At 32.7% G+C, this 23,382-nt stretch overlaps 1 protein-coding gene across 3 annotated transcripts in view; it reads right to left on the bottom strand.

Moving 5' to 3' along the window:
- Positions 1 to 264: 264 nt before the first annotated feature.
- Positions 265 to 23,382, bottom strand: part of LOC138712113 (potassium voltage-gated channel protein Shaw-like) — a 932,154-nt gene continuing 909,036 nt past the window's right edge. For all 3 annotated transcript variants that reach the window (XM_069843532.1, XM_069843530.1, XM_069843531.1), the window contains 2 exons: positions 20,098 to 20,273; positions 265 to 16,816 (listed from right to left, as the gene is read on the bottom strand). In XM_069843532.1, the coding sequence (XP_069699633.1) occupies positions 16,676 to 16,816; positions 20,098 to 20,273 (317 nt within the window). In that variant the 3' untranslated portion in view covers positions 265 to 16,675. The remainder of the gene's footprint in view (positions 16,817 to 20,097; positions 20,274 to 23,382) is intronic.

Below are 23,382 nucleotides of genomic sequence, written 5' to 3'. Positions count from 1 at the left end.
ATATGAAAATTGTTCATGATGATCATCTCTGTCCTCAAAATTTTGTAACAAAGTAATGGTTGCCATGTATAGCTGAAAGGTTAATCTCCTCCCGCCTCCCCTTTCTATGTTAAAGTAAATTGTTACATGTCCAAGTCAAGTTATGCAACTGAGAGTTACCAGTACTTTAGTGTCTAGTTCCTTAAGTTTCTAAGATTAATTTTTAATAGGAAGTTGGAAGGGAATTGGAAATAAGAAGTTACGGGTTGCAATATGCAATGAATATAACACCACAAAGTGAGACAATCAATAAATCGCACGTTTAATCGGCTACATAGCCACTGTGACATAGAAAAATATATATTGCCACCTCAAATAGACAGAACATTCAACTGATCGGCCTGGAGGATAAACTCAACAAGCATGTCAAAAACGTGGATATTGTAAAAAAAAAAGTGCCAGAAATCTGTCTACAGTTGACAATATAATATTACAAATAATACGTTTATAAAATATTTTCCTACCATACCACTGACAGAAATGCTTTGTTGATTTTATGGCTGTTGCAAATTATAAATATGACAAAATACAGATTTCATAATTAGAAATACACAGCTCAATGTAAAATGAAAGATTGTTGTCAAATATGTCAATATTTTAAGAAAATTATAATTTCTTTTACTATTAAATACATTTATAAATGTCCAGATGTTTGCCACATTCTTTGTTCACTCAAAATAAACACAATAAATAATTCTCATAAGCACAAAAATTGTTATTAGGAATCTGTAAGGGAAATAAACTATTTTAGGTGTCTCTTAGAAAATGGCTGCTCTATGTTTAACAGAATAAAAATATGAGAATGTATTATTAACAGAGCTATGCAGTGAAGTGAATGCCTGTACCTTGATATTGATTACAAAACATCCACCACTATCACAGGTATGCAATACAGTAATAATTAATTTATTACCTTAACTATAAAGCAAATTCTATGTAGAAGATGATGTGAATTATAAACAGAGAAGTTTCCCAGACACATTTTTGAAGATATGTTCCACCAGCACTGATGCAGCCTTGCATATTCTATTATCCATTTTCTACTCCTGTAAGAACTTTCTTCGAACAACATTAAGGTATATTTATTTATATAAGAATTATTTTATAATATCCATTTATATGCTTACCCACTTCTTAGTTGTAGAAAAATCATCATTGTTCACTAAAATTATAAACTTCTCAACAAATTCTGTGCTAAAATACCAGTATTAGAAATTATTATGAATTTATTTTTATGTTATTTTAGTAAGTTATTTTACGACGCTTTATCAACATCTTAGATTATTTAGCGTCTGAATGAGATGAAGGTTATAATGTCTGTGAAATAAGTCAGGGATCCAACACCGAAAGTTACCCAGCATATTATTATGAAATTCAAATCTTGAGTCAGAAGTCAAAAGAAAGTAAACACCAAAGCTTGGATTTTTTTGGTTATGGTTGATTCATATATAATAGGATTTTAAATTTGCTTTGATGTTGGTACTCCAGAATTATAGGTATAGATAGTTGAGTACATTTTTCGATATTCAATGGAAGTATATTTGAATAATTTCAAGGGAAAAATTGTTCCGGGGCCGGGTATCGATCCCGGGACCTCTGGTTGAATGTACCAGCGCTCTTTCCCGGGATCGATACCCGGCCCCGGAACAATTGTTCCCTTGAAATTATTCAAATCTGCTTTACAGGGAACCTTACCTGAAAGACTAGATTTGGATTCAATGGAAGTAAGTTATAAAGTCAGTGGCGCACGTTTATGTTAGTAATGTTAGCACTGCTAACACTTTGAAAGTAAAGTTATTTTGTTAAAAATTATGTTAGCTGAAACAAGTTATATTTTATAGTTATTTCTTGTGACTGTTAATTCAAATATAAACATCATTTTTGGTCAGGTCGCAAAATATAAGCTACAATGGTCGGTTTTTCGTTAAGTATGAATATTTCTGTGTCCTTGTTAGCGATCTCTCTTTTGCTAATGCAGGAACCAGTAACTGGTGTTACACTCATGCGCGTGGAAACGCCTGCTCCCTCTCTGCCTTACTCTTGACCTGAGTGAAAGCTGTGAGTGAGCAGTGGCTGTGTTAGCGATTCCAGGAATGCTTACATAAGATTAAAAGTGGCATTTTTAGTATAGTGACATAAATGAAAATGTGTGAGTATAATTGTATCAGAGAACAGTTAATAAAATAATCATTTGGCAGTAGAAATTGCAATTCGAAAAACGGTATATTGAGAAAGGAATACCCACTCCACATCTATACAATTTAATTGAAGAACGAAAGTTGTGTACGACATTTCAATGCAGAATGATGCTGTATTCAAAGATCAACAAATATTCTTTTCGGAATATAAAGTATATGCCTATATGCTCTCATGTGTTAATTAATTAGCCAACAAGGTAACCTAGTCAATTAACATGTGAAAGCATATATATACTTTATACTCCGAAGTGATATAGTGTTAAAAGTTGTATAATCAAGATGTATAAAGAAATATTCACTAAAATTTTGATAATGATAACAACCAGAGATAATGTGAGTGCTAACACTTTTTCTATATTCACGCTCCACCACTGTATAAAGCTTGTGCAAAGTGGAATATTTATCTTACTATATCTCAAAGTGGAGATTTTGGACTTTGTTCCTTCTGGCTTCTGAAATAAGAAATGACAGTCACATTAAAATGGAAGGAGTTACAAGTATAGTAGAACTCCAATTATCCAGACTAATTGGGGATCGGACTGATCCAGATAATTGGATATAGCTCAGAAATAATTAAGAAAAAATGATGTCTGACAAATTAAAAACCCAATTTTTATTGATAAAAACTAACTAAGCAAACATAGGTATGTATGTATTGTACTATACTATTAAAATTGTAAGCAATTAAAGAAGAAACAAGAGGCTTGCACTAAAATAATGATGACGGCATCAGGCAGACGGAGGAGAACAGAAGGATGACATACAAGAGTTGAGAACAGCAAAAAGAGTGAAGTGAATCCGGCTGGAAGATCAAATATGGGTCAGCAATTGAAAATAGTATGCATGAGTGACAAAACTTAGGAAAGTGATAAAGTGAAAAGAGTGATAGTGACAGAAAAGACGGTAAGGCAAGGGAATAATAGTGAAAAAGGATAAGACACAAGTAATAACCAAAGAGTGATAATAAGTAAGTAGTGATATAAACATAATAAAGAAAGGGGAAATGGAAATGTAATGAAACTGTAGAAACTAATTCGTCTGAAAATATACAGAGTAGATTAGTGATTCAAGTGAATAAATAAGTGAACAACTATGAAAAAGTTCGACTAATGTAAACAATGTTGGGATCAAGTAATAAGAGGTTGAGAGAAGTGATTGTTTAGTTAAATGAAATTAGTTGGAATAAGATAGATAACTAGGAAAGGGAAGGGTAAATATAAAAAGAAGGGAGGGAAACAGAGGTGAGCGACGTAATAGAAAAGTGATCAGTCATTTTTTATATATACCTATATGCTTTCACGTGTTAATTAACTAGTCAACAAGGTAACCTAGTTAATTAACATGTGAAAGCATATATATACTGGTACTTTATATTCCGAAGTGATATAGTGTTAAAAGTTGTATAAACAAGATGTATAAAGAAATATTCACTAAAATAAATTGTGATAATGATAACAGCCAGAGATGTTTAAAAAAGTGTAAGCAGAAAATTATGTATCCAAGGGAGTGATGGCACTGTATGCAGAAATGTGAAGGGCCATCGCGACTGGTGTAAGCTGGTGGAATAAAAATATATCATATCATATTAAAATTATATGTTAAAGTAGATAAAAACTAAAAATTGAGATACAGTTATATACATAAATTTATTTTAGTACAGTATATAATTCTGTATAGCACCTGTACTCTATTTTATTTGAAACATCTTGAATAGCGTACATTGCTTTGAAGAAGTCGCGATTTACTGTACAGTATTAATTTTTGTATTTTCCCACAAATCGATCCGGATAAATTGGGTAGCTGGATAATTGGAGTTCTACTCACGTCCCTTTCTCTAGTTGATTATGTAAGTGTCAGCTGTTACCTGCTACAAGAATTTTTTTTTCGAAGAATACAATATGATACTCTGTAGAGAAAATATTTGTCAGACCAGTAGCTCTGTTATGATAAGATAATTTTATTGCTGTCATGCCTTTGTAAAGTCAATGGATTTCTAAGAAACCTGGAGGTTCATTGCCGCCTTTACATAAGCCCACCATCGATCCCTATCCTGAGCAAGATTAATCCAGTCTCTACCATTATATCCCTCCTCCCTCAAACCATTTTAATATTATCCTCCCATCTACTTCTCGGCCTCTCTAAAGGTCTTTTTTCCTCCAGCCACCCAACAAACACTCTATATGCATTTCTGGATCCGCCCATGTGTGCTACATACTCTGCCCATCTCAAACGTCTGAATTTAATGTTCCTAATTATGTCAGGTGAAGAATACAATGTGTGCATTTCTGCATTGTATAACTTTTTCCATTCTCCTGTAACTTCATCCATCTTAGTTCCAAATATTTTCCTAAGCACCTAATTCTCAAACACCCTTAACCTCTGCTCATCTCTCTCTAGATTAGTCCTATATAATAAAATAATATTATGAATGATTTTATAATCTTCATTCTTCATTACACTCATTTAACACTTATATAATATAACTGATGAGCTATTAAGTTATTTAAATTAAATAAATAACATCTTCACTGTATTAATATTTAAATTATCGTGTTATTTTACCTGAATGACTACTTTCGATGTATAATGAATTCTAGTATTCAGAAAATTATGGAAATTACATCGAAACTAGTCAATCAAGTAAAATAATACCGTACTATAATTTAAGTATGAATATAGTGAAGTCGTTATTTATTTTATTTAAATAACTTAATAATTCATCAGATTTTATAATGTGTATGCAATTTTATTACCTTTAATAAGAACTTACTAACCTACACTAAGTTATTTTTGTGCACATAAATTGAGACTATCGATAGATTAATATACATAATTAAATTAAGCTTTATGCAAGTCACATAGGCCTACAAAATTTTTTAAGCTAAAAAAATTATTTTAAGAAAACTGAAAGCTGTTTAACTTATCTTTGACTAGAAGTTTTTAAATGAAAATTTGTAGCTTCTTTTCATGGTATACAAATTAAACGTAATGCATATATTTATACTGCATACTTTGGAATAAATTGTTTGGTATATATATTTTAAAAATCAGTCCCAACAATCACAAAATATCTCAATATCTCCTCTTTATTTTAATATAATTGAAAACTTCCTCTAATTAGCTGAAAGAAATGTGTATGGGAAGAGAGACAATAATATTTATACATCAATTTTCTGTTAGGAAAATAAGACTTTAGGGCCAACATTTTTATGGCTAATTTACAAGAATATGTGTCAAATATACACATATCTACATATTGACTATTTCTTGTTTTAAATAAGACTTTGAATTAATATAAATAATTATAACATTGCAGTTTTACAACAGAAAAAAATTATATCTTATTGTTTTATTTTACTTGGAAATAGTTCTAGCAGAAGTATATAACTCTAAGATAAGGATACATGAATACTTTTAAGTCAACCAGAATTGTGTTCAAGTACAAATTAAGAAAAATAAATTATTATTGTTGATGATGATGACGATGACGATGATGATGCGATGACAATGACTATGATGATGATGATGATGATGATGATGATGATCACGTGGTATGATGATAACCAACATCTATTCGTACGTTATCGAACAATTCTTTTGTATTCTCTGAGTAACAAAACTTAATATAGGCTATGAGTAAATAACGCAGTAGTTTTCATTAACAAGGGATGCATAAATAGTGCTTCCCCAATAAAAATAAATTGAAAATTTTCTGTTCTTTTATAAGTGCTTACCAACTTTTCTCATTCTTGAAGCATGCATTCCAGAAATGGTTAAGAACTTTTGGGAAGGGAAAACTTTAGAACCTAATCCCAGTTAGTTATACTTAAAATTAATTGAAATAGAAGTATTTATGAAAATAATGAAAACAACAAAGCTAACAACTGATAATTACACAAAGAAATATTTTCTCATTTAAAAATATTAATTTATTCTTAATTAATAATAACTGGACAGTTACTCATTCTGGATTATAATAGTATGATTATTTCAATGTGTTACAATATTTATCTTTATAGAACCCACCCAGCTAAACACATATAAATATCAAGTGTTTTATAGATAAACTAAGATAAAATTCGAGTCGAGGCAAACATGTGGAATTTGTGGAGTACAAAGATTATGGCCTATGTGTGGCAAGTTTTCTCGAAAAACTTCCTTTTCCATTATATCACTCTGCCATATCTTTAAGATAATCAATATTTCTGCTATCAGTGTACAAAGCAATACATTACAAATTTAATTTTCCTGAGAATACGAACACTAGAACAGGATTCTCTGGAACACGTAGGCAAACAAAGATATTCGGATTTGATTCGACACCAAATCAGGAGTACATTGACAGAAAAATTTTTGTTTCAAAGCTCCAACTTTGTAAAAGTACACAGTCAAGGTTTAGTAACAAGAGAGTCTTCACAAATATCTACTGCTTTTATAAAAGTTGAAGTAATGAAGACTATGAGTGAGAAATATTATACACCACAAATAGTATAATACATTAAGTATATACCACGGAACTGAACCAAAGAAGATAAATTACATTTTAAAATTAAAATACCAGTATCAATCTTTTAATATTTATAAATTTTTCTTTAACAATGAATCAGTTTACCAGATTATAGGAAGTTTTTTTTACAGAAATTACAGCTAAACAGATAAGTATAAAGAGAATGATTGTAAGATAGCTCCAGAGTACAAATTAGTGTATGAGATGAGAAAATGTAATTGTTCATACTGACATATTAATCTACCCGATAGTTTTAAAATTTCATTCATGATTGTAAAACTGGAATTGATCTAAGACGTAAGTTGCAGTAACGGTAATGGTAGTAATTATTATTATTATGATGGTGGAGGTGGTAGCCGTGGAGGTAATATGACAGCAATGACAGTGGCGGTGACAATGAAGATAATTCATACCACGAGGAAATATCAGAAACAATGTTTCTTTAAAACAGTGGTCATCAACTGATTTGCACCGTGCATCTCCCTAGCTCGCTCACTTGCCCTGAACAACCGAATGTGTGGTAATGGAGCAGAGTTGCAGTGGCGGTGTCAAGACAATGGACATGATTTGAATAAATGAATATTAACTTTATTATTGCATTGGAATATTTAACGTATGTAAATGGAATAAAGTATTAAATAGCGGCAGCATTGTTACATATTACTGGCACAATTTCAATTAAATACATAATACGGTATTCAAATGAATAAAAATCGTGTATGTACTTCTAAATGAATCACTGATTGCCACTACATACATAAATATGCAATAACATAATGAATGGTACTACTTTAGGTTTGAAAGGAGATAAATAATTGAAATGAAGAAATATAAATTGTTTATGAAGGAAACATAGTGGACATAAATATTGCTGCTATTTGTGTATCAGGAATAGAAGTTTACTCAACAATGGCAGCGATTTTTCGGGATTTTTTTTATCCCCTTTTCACCTATCAATTTCTCAATGTTTGGAAACACTGTTTGAGTGGTGCATAGTCTCAGTGCATATTTTAAATTGTGATCTGGCAGTTGATTTTTATGTTGAAGTTTGTTAATTTTCATCAGGGAAAAAAACTGCTCGCTAATGTATGATGACCCAAATAACCACAAGATTCGAGCAGCATGCCTGTGCAATCGTGGAAATCGGACATGTGGAAGATTGTTATAAAAGTCACACGAACTTTTCTTGGTTGCAAATTTCTTCTTCAAATTCGCGATTACATTGTACAGGCAAGAGTTCCAATTGCAATTCAATTGAAACACAGTCAACCTCCAAGGAATATGGAGTCTCCAATATTTAAAAAAATACATTCAAGACTTTCCAAATCCTGGAACCTTGAGTGCAATTCCTGATTTAGTTTTCCTAGTATTTGCACATATACTTGTAAGTCTGCGGTCGTTACAGTAGTGTGAACTGTCCTTAGTTTTCAGAAGTGCTCGAGGTTCTTATCCTCTAACTGACATTCTCAAAGTGATAACGTAAGTTTAAAGGCCTTGATTCTATCATACATTTGGGTGACTATTTGACCTTTACCTTAAGAGAAAGGTTCAAAACATTCAAATGCCCTGTTAAATCTGTTAGAAATGCTAAGTCACAAGTCCATTTAACATTATTCTCAGTTCTGGAATAGGTTTATTCAGTTGTTCCATGAATAAAGCTATCTCTTCTCGTAGTTACAGAAACCGATCCAGCAACTTGCCACTGCACCCGACATGTTTGCAGTTTATGAAACTGTTGAACTGCCACCGTCACTCAGAAGACCTCGACGCATACTGCTGTGTTGCTAACTCCTGCAATGCACTTGTCCCGGAACTCTGCTCATACACCAATACACCGCAGTTGACGACCACTGCTTTAAAACACATACTTTGTAACATTGTTTATGACTAACTTCACAATAGAGCAATTTTCATTTTCATAATTCATATCGCCAAATGATATGTACGAATACATTGTGTTGTTCTTTTTGTAAACTTGTACCAGTAACATTGCCGGATTTAAAGAAGAGGCGGGGGGGGGGGGGATCATTTGGGGCTCCCACACATACAGAAGCCCCTACAAACCTCAACAAAATTGAAAACGTTAGCCCTAATTTTCTGTTGTAATTAGATACCTTCTTTCATGAAGCCTTTAAAGATGTCATTAGCTTTTGCAGATGATTTAATCTTATTGGCTAAATCAGAAAAGGAATAGCAACATATGTACAGTGAAATGAGAAAAATAAATATGAAAAATGGTACTGGTACCAGTACCAGTGTATGAGACATTACAACAAGTAACCAATTTTGAGTACCTAGGATTCCTAGTAAGTGGCATTAGAAAAATAGATGAAGAAGGAAGAACATAATTATACCAACAGGAAGATTGTACCATGCCTTAAATATAGATTTTATAAGTAGGAAGGAAATTGTGTAGACAACTAAGGTAACTATTTACAAAACAACATTAACTTAGGAATGTGAGTCTTGGCCATTAACTTCTAACTAGTGGTACTGGTACTCCAATAAACTTCAAGCAATCGAAATGAGATCCGGTATTTAAAAAAGACGTAAGAGGAAACAAAATCGGATAATCTTAGCAATCAGGCAATGAGAACGAGTTTAAGAATTCAATCTCTAACATTCACAGTTAAGATGATTTGGATGTGTACGTGGAAGAGGAGAGGAAAAAGTTTCTAAAATGGTATGGCAGGCCACAATGGAAGTCAAGAGACTGAAGGGAAGTCCTAGGGATGCATGAATGGGAGGAACAGTTTTGTAGGAAAGGGGAATGGGTATAAGCAGAACAAAGTAATAGTTAGAAATAGTGAAAAAAATAAAAAGATATGGTACAGTACTAATTTAATTTACATGCCACCACACTGTATGCCACCCCAGGGTCCCCAATACATAAATCCAGACTGACTTGAAGTGTAAAAAAAATAATGTACAAAACTTAAAGGAAAATATTAAATACAGTGTATTAAATAAAAACAGTGTTGACATAGTATGTTAATCATGAAGAATGTGACTGAAATTAATTTCATGCAGTGTTTGAAAGACATGAGAAAATAAAATAGTCTGCACAAGTAGGCCTACACATTGATTTTAATTTGTTCATTACAAAGCTCAATGTTAGAATACTGGAGAAAATTTTGTTGTCACTATTTCCTCATGATAAAAGTTATCAGTGTAGGTTATCCCACTGGCCTCTCTAATTTAACGAGACAATTGTATTTTGCTGTCAAGATTAGTTCAGTAACTAATCTTGACTAGTTTTGTTTTTAATGAAAGGCATACTTTTCTTTTTCAACAAACAGTAATATACTATAAAATGTTCACAAATATTTTATACTACAGTGAATAGCATTAGTAGTGATTACACTATTATTTTTGAAGTGAAAGACATAGTTAAGGATAGAGGATACCTACTGTCATTTGTTACATTTCATTATCAATTAAGTCGAGTTTAATACTTATTAAAATGAATATACCGAAAAATTCTTTCACTTAATTACCAATTTATTTCCAGTTCAAAAACTGTATTCAATGAATGACATTAAAATTTTCAAACAATTTTTAAGCTATCAAACACTTATTTCTAAATGGATTAACATTTTAAAAAACAGCTATCAATGCAACATGTTTGTATTAAAATATCATACTTAAATTGTTTTAAGACCACTTCCTGCTACACTGAATCTGTACATACCATAGTATATTTGTTATTCTATACTTAATTCATTCATCCCTATGATGTGTGTTAGGAAAAGCTTTAATTTGGAAGGTTTCGCATCAAATCAGGTTATGGTAATACAAATTCTCTCCTATTCCTGTTTTATCACTATTAGAAAGCCTATGTAATATGTGAGTTTTAATATTTAGATAGATAATAGATTTATGTATATATAAATCTAAGAAATTGAGCATTTTGTATTTTGTTATTAATTTAAGAAAAAAGTTTGGTATGTACCGTATGTCATGAGTGTTGATATAAAGATGAAATATGTATTACCTGTAGCTTTTTATTATAATTCTAAGTGTATGGATAAAACCTTCTTTTTTTATAGAACATGTGATAAAAATATAACAATATAAACGTCTATGATTCTATGCATATCAAATTAAATATATATTAGGCACAGTAAAGTTACATACAATTTCATATAACTTACGGTAATAATACCTCCAAGCCGACCTGCATTATGTCTGTCTTGAGATTCTCAGCACTGTCTTGAGCTGTTTCATTGTATAGAAGCACTGAAACTACTCTGAATATCAAACTCTAAGCTAGAGAATGAGTCAATTCCCATACTCAGGCCGGAAGGGTATAGGTGTCTTCCCAATTACTATAACAGTTCTATAGCTTCAACCAATAAAAAAAATCACTTTGAGGCATTCTTCGTGACTGACACTGTTGCAATATGAAACATGTGGATTCTAACGTTCTCACACATTCAACAGAATTTTTGGCACAAACATCTGGCGAGACTTCTTTTTTCGTTGAACAAACTTGTTCTTGAGGTTCAGTCTAATCTTTCATATGTAGGTGTAGTAAGTCTAATTTAAATTGTCCTTGTGCGGACTCTACTGTTTTCAAGAAGTTAGATAATCCAGTTTGTTTTAAATTTTTGTGGACGGTATCCACTGCCAACTTTCTGAATGTCGCACATTACCTAACATAACCTTAAAAAGCCCATTATTTCGAAGTTTCTGAGGCATGGTTTGAGCTACAAGTATTCTTCCGGGATGTATTTTGAGGATGATTCAACCTGTTTATATAAAAGACGATGTTTCACGTAGATATAGATAGGTAATAAAAGTTCCAGAGATAATTACACAATCCTAAAAATATAATTAAATGTGGCTATAGAAGTATTCCAGTGCACCTAATGTACCTGTACCTAAGTAATTTAACTGATAGCCCTCAACAGAACTTCTGGTACCGTATCTAGGAATGTGACGTAATGTTCAGAGAATTCTGTTGAAAAATGCGAAGCTAGAAAGAGATTACAGAGAATTAGAAAACTGTAGAAATTTGATGTAAATTGCCTGCAAAAGTGACTAGGACTAAATGGTTCACACTGAGATTCTTATGTGCTGATAAATTTAATTTATATTGAAAGTAGTAGGCCTATCTCATATTTCAAGATTCTAGAAATTCTATTGAGAGCATATAAAAAACTTGTTTCCAGTTCTGGATGAATGAGATACAAATATCTTTATGGATTTAAATGAGACTTCTATCAACCATAAAATTTATATCAGTATGGTACTGTATGTGGGCATTTAGAAAGTTACGGTAATAATTTTATTACATTCTTCTTTTAAATAACATAACTTAATAATAATTTTTCAATTATACTGATACTGATAAAAATGGTATAATACCTACAAATAATAATTTATGTTTTAATGATCTGTAATTTAATTCGCATAAACATATTGCACGTAAGGCCCTCTTAGGCTTTCACTAAAAAATCTGGGCACATTTTGCTGCAATGATATTTGAATATCTACTCATGTTCATGTAATTCTACAGGAAACTAAGGAATAGGACTCTGAAACTATTAATTTAATTCCTAGATTGGCCCCTTTAGCATAAGGTCTGCTGATAATTACAGACAAATATGAATGATAATTTATTTTTCTTTTCCCTCTCTTTATTTTATTGCAAATATTCATGTGGATGTAGGAATATTAGAATATCAGGTTCTGATTATGAAATGTTATCCATGTTCCACAATAGCCTCTATTACAAATTTTTGTGTGATTACTCAATACGAAATGTTAAAATTATGTGTTATTTACTTGTACACAGTGACAATTTTATGATCATAAAGTAAATACTGGTATTCCTTCTTTGACTACATGAATAGCTTACACTTGCAATTACTAATAATGAATGAGAGCTGAAATACAGTTCTATGAATTCACTTGGAAAACTATAATGATATTACTGGTGTACTGTACATACATATATTATTTTTTTACGTAAAATATCAAACGTATTTAATAATATTTCTTGAAAGTTTCGTTTATATATTCTACCAGAAATCAATTTTACGGTACACCTTTTTAAAAATGAAATGTTAAAATTGGCCTCTTTACCTCAAGTCTAGAAGTTTTTAACCTGTTCCTGTCTTACTTACTTAAAAATTAACTTCTACAAAAATAATGCTAGTTTTTAATAGCTTCTCTATAGCTATATTAAATATGGATGTTCTTTTCAAACCTCTTTTCATAATAAAAGTTTACAATTTTGTATATTTAGTATACACTACTTCGAAAATCTGTATGGCATATAAAACCCCATGTATAACACTATTAATACAATCCTTAACTGTAAATTAAATTGAAATGTGACTGGAAACCTAGAGTGAGATTGATATCTCATTAATATCAATGTCAATTCTAAAATTAAATTCAAAGAAAACAGTAGTACGAGATTAAACTGGTGCCGTACAGTATGTTGTTATTTATATGAACAACATTTATGTAGTTAAAATTTAATTTAAAGTTGTTTATCAAGAGTTATTATTGACCGGTATTACTTCAATAACCTCCAATAAGTTTTCGATACATGTTTATGCTTCCAGGTCCCCTGTATTACCACCACTGCTTGCATCCGTGAAAACTTACATATTATGTTACATTAATAACATTCAGTACTCAAGCTCCTCATGGTAGCTGCTGGAAGTGTTGCTCATCTTGTGTGATACATAGACCTAATTCATGTCACATCATTTACACAAAATGTTTCATTAAACCTACTCATTAAATTTAATATTGTTAATCCATTTTGAATCTTGAATCATGAGCCAACAACACTACAATGAAGAAGTGAACACAATCAAATACATAGCACAAGAAAACGGATACAATCCAAACATAATAGACAACGTCATAAGAAAGACAAAACAAAAACTTAACAAACACAAAAACACGCAAAACACAACACAAACACAAGAACACAAGAAATACATCACACTAACATATGAAAACAAAAGCACACATCTTCATTCAGAAAGCAGAAATACAACATAACATACAGAACAGAAAACACACTACAAAGACATCTCAGCACACAAAAAACACAAACAAATAAATACGACCACACAGGTGTATACAAACTCACATGTAATAGTTGCGATAAGTTCTACATAGGACAGACAGGCAGATCATTCCAAACACTCTACAAAGAACATATTAAAGCAATAACCAGAAGACACAATACATCTACATATGCCGATCACATAACCATACATACAATAACATAAACACGGACATGGAAATCCTACACACACAACCCAAGAACCAAAAACTCAACACACTAGAAAAATACGAAATATACAAACACACTAAAACACACCCCGATCAAATTCTCAACACACAGATCAATTTCAGAACACACACACTATTTGACTCCACTCTTCAACACCTTTCAACAATCAAACACACCCACATAACAGGCAGAGAAGTTCGAGATGACGCCGTGATCTAGTAGGCTCTGAAGATGGTGCGTGAAGCACTGAAACAGCTGTAAGCCGCACAAATCTTGCATAATTAACACGAGTAAGTCCACCGGTTAATCAATTAATTAATATTGTTTTTCTACACGGAACTAGGAAATTAGGGAATTTAGATCTAAAGTTTTCTCTTGTTCTGCCACATGATTCCCAAATCATGCAGCTTCACTTGGTGATCTTCTCTCTTTTCCTCAATTCCTCTCTCTTGTCACATACACAAAAAAAAAGAAAATAAATAAATAAATGCCTCAAGGATAACATAAATATCAGTGAGGAGGGATCAAATAAGTTAAGCATTAGGGAATTCAACAGTCATATTGATAAGAGAAGACGAACCCGTGAGAATAGTCAAATCGACATTCTTTAGTGGTTAGTTATTACTAACAGGTATGTTCAATTATGTAAACGTACATACGGAAAAAGAAATTGTGTAGCAGAACAAGGAAAACATTAGTCTTCATTTTTGTATGCACATTTTTAACATTTATACAGTTTAACAGTGAGAACTTTAGATGTAAATTTCCTGACCATTCAGTTCCATGCAGAAAAAACAATACTGAATTTAGTGAATAGGTTTAATGAGACAGGTTCTGTGAATGATGTGATGTGAATTATATATGACACAAGATGGACAACACTTTCAGCAACTGCTGTGAGGACAGTGAGTACCGAATGTTAGTAATATAGCATTATATCGTATTACGTTACATAACTTTTAACCTGATGAAGCACCGTGAGTTAGAGTAGTGGTTTTCAACTGCCAGTCCGCGAAATTATTTTGGTGATTTGCAGAGAAAATTTGTAGATTTCAATTGAGGTGTTTAGCTGCAAAACCAGATACACCACTAAAACATAATTTTTCAGTATAAGGAAAAACGTTTGTAAGGAACCAAGGATTTGCATCCAATACTATTCTTTCATCATAAAAATCCATGTGATGGAGCACAAGAGTACTATAGCAGTTGTAGAATCATATGAAGATGTGAAATATAACATTAACTCATTTTCGAAAAAAAAAATGATGTATCTGATTTTGCAACTACATGCTTCAATTTTAGTAATAGTTTTTTCAGTAATTATACAAAAAGCAGAGTTTCTTACTTACTTACAAATGGCTTTTAAGGAACCCGTAGGTTCATTGCCGCCCTCACATAAGCCTGCCATCGGTCCCTATCCTGTGCAAGATTAATCCAGTCTCTATTATCACATCCCACCTCCCTCAAATCCATTTTAATATTATCCTCCCATCTACGTCTCGGCCTTCCCAAAGGTCTTTTTCCCTCCAGTCTCCCAAGTAATACATGTATGCATTTCTGAATTCGCTCATACGTGCTACTTTATATTTAATATCATTTTACAATATTATCTGAACTTTCAACAAATTGTAAACATACATGCTGCCATTTCTCTGTGCAAATAACAAACCGAAACGAAAAACATTGAAATTGCCAGTGACATTTTCAACAACATATTTAAGTGAAACAACTTTCTCTGCTGTCTGTGCAATTAAGACAAAATACAGGAACAGAATGGATGTTGATTCCGCCCTTCGTCTTGTAGTAAGACTTTATATCCAAGAATCGACAAGATTTTGGCAAATAAGCAGCAGCAAAAGTCTCATTGAACCCATAAGAATAACTTTCCAGAGAAGCAGGATAAATGAATGTGTGAATGTAAACTTTCAAACTTCAAATTACAATGCTGATGTGACTGTTGAATTTGTAATTTTAAATATCGTTCTATTAAAAAATAAAAGCTCAATTTGTAATTAAAAAAATTAGAGTGTATTTTTTTATTTCGCAGGTCCCCAACATTTCTGCATGACTTTCACTGGTCCGCAAGTGTCGAAAGATTTAAAATCGTTGAGTTAGATAATGCAAGCCACAATGGTAGCAGGGGAGCCTGCAGCTGGTCGGCTGACAAAAACACCGGGAATGTTCCTTGAGACTAACTGTATTTTGATTATGTTTCATCAATTCTATAGATCATATTAGTGACAAATACTTTATTTTATAGTTAGCACCAGTATGTTGGTAATAGGCCTATCTAAATTAGTTAAATTCTACGTTCTAGCAACAGTCTGTATATTCTCTGAGCTTAATTTATTTGAAATTCCTAACTAAATATGACATTGAAACTAAAATTGTATCAATTATCTCCAGAGAGTGTTTCACCTAAGTTACTGCTTCTATCTTAGAATTAAAATGTTCTGGGTCAAATCTGATCAATGATACCGACAACAGCTCAGTCGCATAGGCTTCATAGCTTAACATTCTACAGTCTCAATATAAGAGTTCAACAACTTATCGTCAATGAAAATAATTATCTAAAGTTTCTTGTTATCAGTGAAAGTTCCAAATATGTAAGTTGAAGTAGTTCTTCTGGTCTAAGAGAATCTGGACCTGCATTATTTCTATGGAGTCTTAGAACCTCTCTTGTGCAATAACACTGGCACCAGCCTCTTCACCAGACTCACATTTCTGTTCCTGTGTGTTGGATTGCTCTAAAACTATTTCTTGTTGATCTGTGAAACCGGCTGGTAAAAGAGCAGGAAACAATCGAGGCTGAAAAAAAAATAGAAATATGTGTGAATAAGAAAGAATGTTGAATTAACAAGAAATTATGTTTATTATTTACAGTCTTACTTTCATCTTCAACCAACAGAGTTCACTAATAGTACATTATGCAACGAGCCTATAATGGTAGTAATTAAGACGCGAGTATGTTTGTTTATGAAATGAACACAAGCGAGTTTCATAATTTTCATACGAGCGTCTTAATTACCATTATAGGCAAGTTTTATACGACTTTTTATGCTCGACCATATTTATAACTTGAAATTATTCATAAGTATTCATGTTATGGTTATCGAAGTGAGGAGCGGAACTGACCTTCTAAATTGTGAGATGTGCACAGACGCGAAAGTATTGATTTTTTCCGAGGAACGAATGTCATTGACCTTGATATAATCTAGAGAATAACATGAACATTAATCTTGATATATGCTGGAAATTGATTTAGAATTGAAAAACGAGATGACAAATTGAATTTATTTGAATATTATTTACAATTAACGCTAATTATTATAGTAACAGAACATAATCTTCTGCGACAGTATTGGATTTCCAGCCTCCGTGACGTTTTGCTAGTTGTCTTTCGATTGCATATCCGAGAATAATCGATACTTGCGCTTTTAAAATGGAACAATGGTGATTTCTCATTGGCTGAACAACTGAACTATAATGAATAGGTGTACTTTAATGAGGTGCATTAAAGGGCTACTACCAGGTGTATAATTACTACATTTCGACATGGTCGAGCATAAAATATATAACACATTACGTGCAATGTAATTATATTAAAACATTGAAAGAGGAAGTAAAATGCCGTTTGCAATGTTTTCCTGTTCAGCTATTCAAATGTTAAAAATTTAAAGAAAGTGGGTCGAAGTGGTTCAAATCTTGGTTGGGACAAGTTACCTGGTTGGGTTTTTCCCGAAGTTTTCCCTCAACCAATTGAAGCAGAATTGCTGGCAAACTTTCGGCGTTAAACATTGGACTCATTTCGCTATCATTAATTCACATACCATCATCATCCATACCATAGCAGTCACCGGCATGGCATAGTCGGTTAAGGTGCTTGCCTGCCAGTCTGAAGTTGCGCTCAGGCGCGGGTTCGATCCCCACTTGGGCTGATTATCTGGTTGCGCTTTTTCCGAGGTTTTCCCTAAATGTAAGGTGAATGCCAGGAAATCTATGGCGAATCCCCGGCCTCATTTCGCCAAATACCATCTCGCTATCACCAATCCCGTCGACTCTAAATAACCTAGTAGTTGATAAAGCGTCGTTTAATAATCAATTTAAAAAATCCATACCATAGCCTGGGTTAAGTTCATGGTGCGACATGCTGTACTTGCGTAAGAGTGTGCCCTTTTGACTATCCAATCATTCACAGAATACGAGTAGTAACAGTGTGGACATTGACCTAAATATTTATTGGATTAGTTCCTTTGAAGGAAACTACAACTGGCGAAGAATTTTAATGCTGTCGTAAATTCAGGAGACAACAATGGTTTGAAATGGAAAAATTTAGTATGTCTCGCAACTGATGATGTTCCAGCAATGGTCGGAGAAAAACATTTTTATGTCTGGTTGAAGAATGAATCATTTCTTAAAAGAGAAAGTTGGAAACGATAACATTCATGTGTTTCACTGCAGAAGTCATTATATGCAAAATCTGGTAATCTTCAAGGTGTGATGGATGTTGTGGTGGCTACAATTAACAAAATTAAAAGCAATGCACTCAAACAGCGGCAATTCAAGAAAATGTTAGAGGATCTTGAATTTAATTTGGAAGGTGTGACGTATTTTTGTGATGTGAGGTGGCTCAGCAAGGGGGCCATGTTGTACCGATGTTTTGTACTGTTGCAATCTTCATGAAAAACCAGGTACGTTTGACACAAAATATAGAATTTCACTGTAATACAAAGAAATTCGCATAACTCACTTAGGGGAGACTGTTGTACCTTTAAACACTTTTCACATTTTATTTCTTTTAATTTTGGGAAATGAAATTTTTTAAATGAAAAAATTCTTGAAATAATTATTGAAGATTTTTTTACAACTTCCTGTATTATGTATTTTCCTGTTTTACAGATCTATTAAGGATGGAAAAATAAAATGAAGGGATATGTAATGTGGTCAAAGGTACAACAGGTTCATGTACCTTGGAACATACCCTCTTTTAAGTTGGAACACATTAAATATAGGTGGGAATATAGCTGTAAAAATTGACAATCATATTTAAAATGTATTTGCCATCATAAACCAGAGCAGGCTTCTCTGATTGAGATTTTATTTATTGGAGGAGCAATAACTGCTTCAACAGCTTTCTTCAAGTCATCCGGATCAATTGGGGCCTCTTAAAAATCCAGACTTACTTCGTGACATGATCTTAAAATAAAATAAAAACAAAAACCGATAATATCGTGTACCTTGGAACATTTCCATGGTACAACATGTTTTGTGTTCAAAGGTACAAGAGGGTGCACTTTTAGACAAATATGGCCCCCAAAACTAGAGATTCGAATAAGTCATGGAAAATAAAATATGATATTACTCACCAGATGATAGAGAATACACTGTACTTGAAAGATATTAACAAATACAATCTGGTTTTGTGTTATAAAACATATATCAATGAACGAAATGTTTACTTTTGGTACTAAAATAACTTTTGTCCACAGAACTCACACTTTTTGTAGTAAATCAAACTGAAGCTACGACCAGAGCTACTTAGGGGCTTTCTCTACAATCTACTTCAGTTTGAGTCCTCTAGGTAGCAGCAAATATTAAGAAACAAAACATGTTCAAAGGTACACTGTGCTAAGGGTACAACAGTCTCCCCTACAAGTTTATTTTTTACTTTTCAGGTAAACGTCATTGCAGAATTGGAAAATGATGCTTGGATTTGTGACTTGTCATTTTTATGTGACATCTTCCAGCACTTGAACCAACTTAATGTCACATTGAAAAGACGAAACCAAAGCATTAAAGACATTATAGTGCTGTCCAGGCATTTATAAGAAAGCTCAGGAGATCCATGACAGCAAAAGTTTGAAAATCCCTGACGTACACTTCAGATGCTGTAGTGTAAAATAAAAACTTCAATTCCAGATGAAATTTAGTTTAAGATATGATATGTTTAACGTCCTATAATGATTACAGATTAATTCTCATCTTTGTTCTTTTACTATCCGTCTTATAGCATGGCAATAACATTTTGCTATGGTTTCTGCACATTTTATTAATTATGTAGCCTACATCATACATTTTTCGTTTTATACCTGCAAAGGAAGTAGAAGATCCGTACTGCCTGTGGTGGCTGCTCTAGGTTGCAATGGTGGAAGGGACGTGGCAGTAGCTGCTGCTGCCGCTGCTGCTGCTACCTGGGGAGACATGTGGGGCGCCATCAGGGCCCTAGCCCCTGCCAGAAGTGGCAGACTAGTTTCCACATCGTGAACTGCAATTATATATAATTACATATCAGCGCAACATATACACATAGTATTGCTAACTAGCTTTTGTAAAAATGAAGAAGATCAGAAGATACAAAATTTAACTTAGATTATCAGTATACTTTTATGCAGATGACTGATATAATTTTACATTTAATGCATAAAGTGTTGATTTATAAATTAAATATTTTTTTACCATATAACAAATATTGTAATAGAAATACATTGAGAATGAACATACAATTTAATAATGTTTCACTAATTTATTACTGTATATATATATTAAGACTTTTAATAGGACTAGCGAGTAAAATTATTGCATGTAGCTGTGAAGAAAGTATTCCCTTTACAAATTAATATAAGTGATAAAAAGTTGGTATAAACGATAAAAAATAATAATTAAAGAAAGCACTCTTTAAAATCAAAAATTAAATTTTAACAACCTAATGATTAAGACTAGTATGTGGACTTTCTTCGGTATGGTACCTTTTAATATTTGAACGATGCAGTAGGTTATGAGAAAATATAGCTAACACTAATTTAAATTTTAACCTGAGAATATTTTCAATGCATTAATTTATATGCTGCTGATGATCAGAGTATTTTTCCTGGATCGTAAGATGAATTAATTACAGAAATCATTTTACAGCTTAAACAATAGCATAAAATATTTGATAGTATTCGAATACATGGCACTTTATCCTCGTTGCGAATTTCAGTGTTTCTCTTTTCTCTCACTAGGGGAATAAGAAACGTCCACCAGAGCCAAAAGAACGATTTTTTTAATGTAGTTATTTAATCTTAGTAAGGTGTCAATTTAAGTGCTGAGTGATTTTTACTCTATTTGTACTGAATTTTTGGTTCGGGGAAAATACTCATCTAAAATAAGGAAAGGTTTTTGTAAAAGGCGAATATTTTCTGGACCAAAATACAAATTCGCTTAGGGGAGAGTCGGGTAGTATCGGACGTCGGGTAATATCGGACAGTGAGTTTCTTTCATCTACCACACGATGATAGTACCTGATTGACATGGTTACGTTTTTGTGATGTCGCATAGAGAAATGTAACCATGTCATTCAGGTACTGCCATATGGTGGTAGAAGAAAAAAACGCACTGTCCGATACTACCCGATGTCCGATACTACCCGACTCTCCCCTATCTATAATACAATGGATATTTCTTTTCCCTCTGGTGGTGAATAAGAAGATTGCTCTCACACGCAATAGAAATAAGAACTAAGGAGCAGGAAAAGAAATTTCTTAGTGCTGTTTATTAAAACGTTACAAATTTTTTTTTTACTTACAAGTATCTAGAATAAAATAACTCATGTAATGACATTTAACAGAGAACATTCTATCAGAGCAAAATTAATTCTTGAAGATAAATCAAACGAATAGATTATAGTTTTAAAATATTTCGTATGTATTGTCTTATATAATTTTAATTATGTTATAGAACGGAAAATAACAATATTAGGACTAACTTACATCGAATGTATAGCACAACAGGGATTCTAAAAGGTAAAGTTAGAAAGAGTACTATGAATATATTTTACATTCATGACAGTGCAAGCCTTTCTTTATGGCTATGAGACATGAACACATACCTAGAGAGATTATCTCAAAATTTAGGCAGTCTAAGTTAAGTTACTACAATGAGTACCTGAATACACACATTCAGAGCAAGGAAACCAGAACAGAACTTGATATATTTAACATTAATGACAAAATTATAGAATAAAGAGAGTACCGTACATACTGAAAAAGAATTTTAATAATCCGCACAAAAACAAACAGACTTTAAATTACATATTTCATTCATACTATGTCCTTTGAATGACAATTATAGAAATTATAAATGGGAATATTTTCATTCACAGTTTCTGCCGAAGGGCAGGCCCTTTACAGTAAATCCAGCAGTCTACACTGTCTCTATTTTCTGCTTTCCTCTTAGTCTCCGCATATGATCTATATATATTAATGTCATCTATCATCTTATACTTTCTTTTGTCCCAAACTTTTCTCTCGTTCAGCTTTGCAGTTTTTCTCAGGAAAGATAAATGCAGTAGCTTCCCGTTGCTTTCCGCACACCACTCCCTCTTTCGCGATGTAAAAGATCCCGGGGGGCCCCAGCGTGGAGGTGAGGAGAGTGAATTTTATTAATTAGACCCTCCAGGATTCAGCGAAATTCACCACAAGGGTTAAAATATATCAGTTCTATCATGGTTTTTGACCTAATAAGAGACTGGGAAATCCCAATTAGCCTTTGCCCCCCCGAATATTATTCGTAACATGATAATTGATCATTGTTACGAAATGCGCAAACATGTAGTGAGAGAGTATGTGTAATCTTCGTCACACACACTTTTTTTACCGTACTTATTGTATTATGATGCAAAAATAGCTAACTTATATGTTCTAGATTATCGGGCAAATACGGGTTTTCAGCTATCCTGTTGTTGTTTAGTCAACTGTCCGAAGACAGGTCTGAACCTTACAAGTGATACCAACATGGCACCACTTATGAGGCAACTAGGCCAGGAGATAATGGGGTAGGGTGGCCAGTTCCTTTCCCCCTCCATTGCATACATCGCTGATTAGCTACATATTACAGTAATCAGACTTCAGACGTATACAAACAATATTATTCTTTCTCCGACACATATCGTCAAGTGAAATGTAGGCCTGCTGCCTGATAATAGATGTAGGCCTAGGCCTACATAGAAAATATGTTTTGGGCATTATTTCTCTCTGTGTAGAGAGATTTTTCGTAATCTGTAGGTCGAATTTTGTTCATATAAGTTTATTCTTAAGTCATGAACGTGATTGATTCCAACAAATCAGGAATTTAACCATCGATTCAGATTTTGTCTTTATTATTACTAGCCAATTCTAACAAAGTGCGCTCGCTGCCATCTGTTGAGCGTTGCGTGAACTACTTCCAAGTGAACAAACCTTAGCGACGAAAGAAAGCCTTAATAATGTCAATAACCAAAAATAAAATATTACAATAATAATATTGATATTAAATAACAAAAAACCATAACCTTAATGATACAAAAATAACAATAAAATACAAAACAATAAAACAAGAACATATTGATGCAATCATTG

This window comes from Periplaneta americana, chromosome 13 (assembly GCF_040183065.1).
Source record: "Periplaneta americana isolate PAMFEO1 chromosome 13, P.americana_PAMFEO1_priV1, whole genome shotgun sequence".
Classification (NCBI taxonomy): domain Eukaryota; kingdom Metazoa; phylum Arthropoda; class Insecta; order Blattodea; family Blattidae; genus Periplaneta; species Periplaneta americana.
The sequence above is the reverse complement of the archived record's forward strand: the minus strand, read 5'-3'. Positions and strand labels throughout refer to the sequence as shown.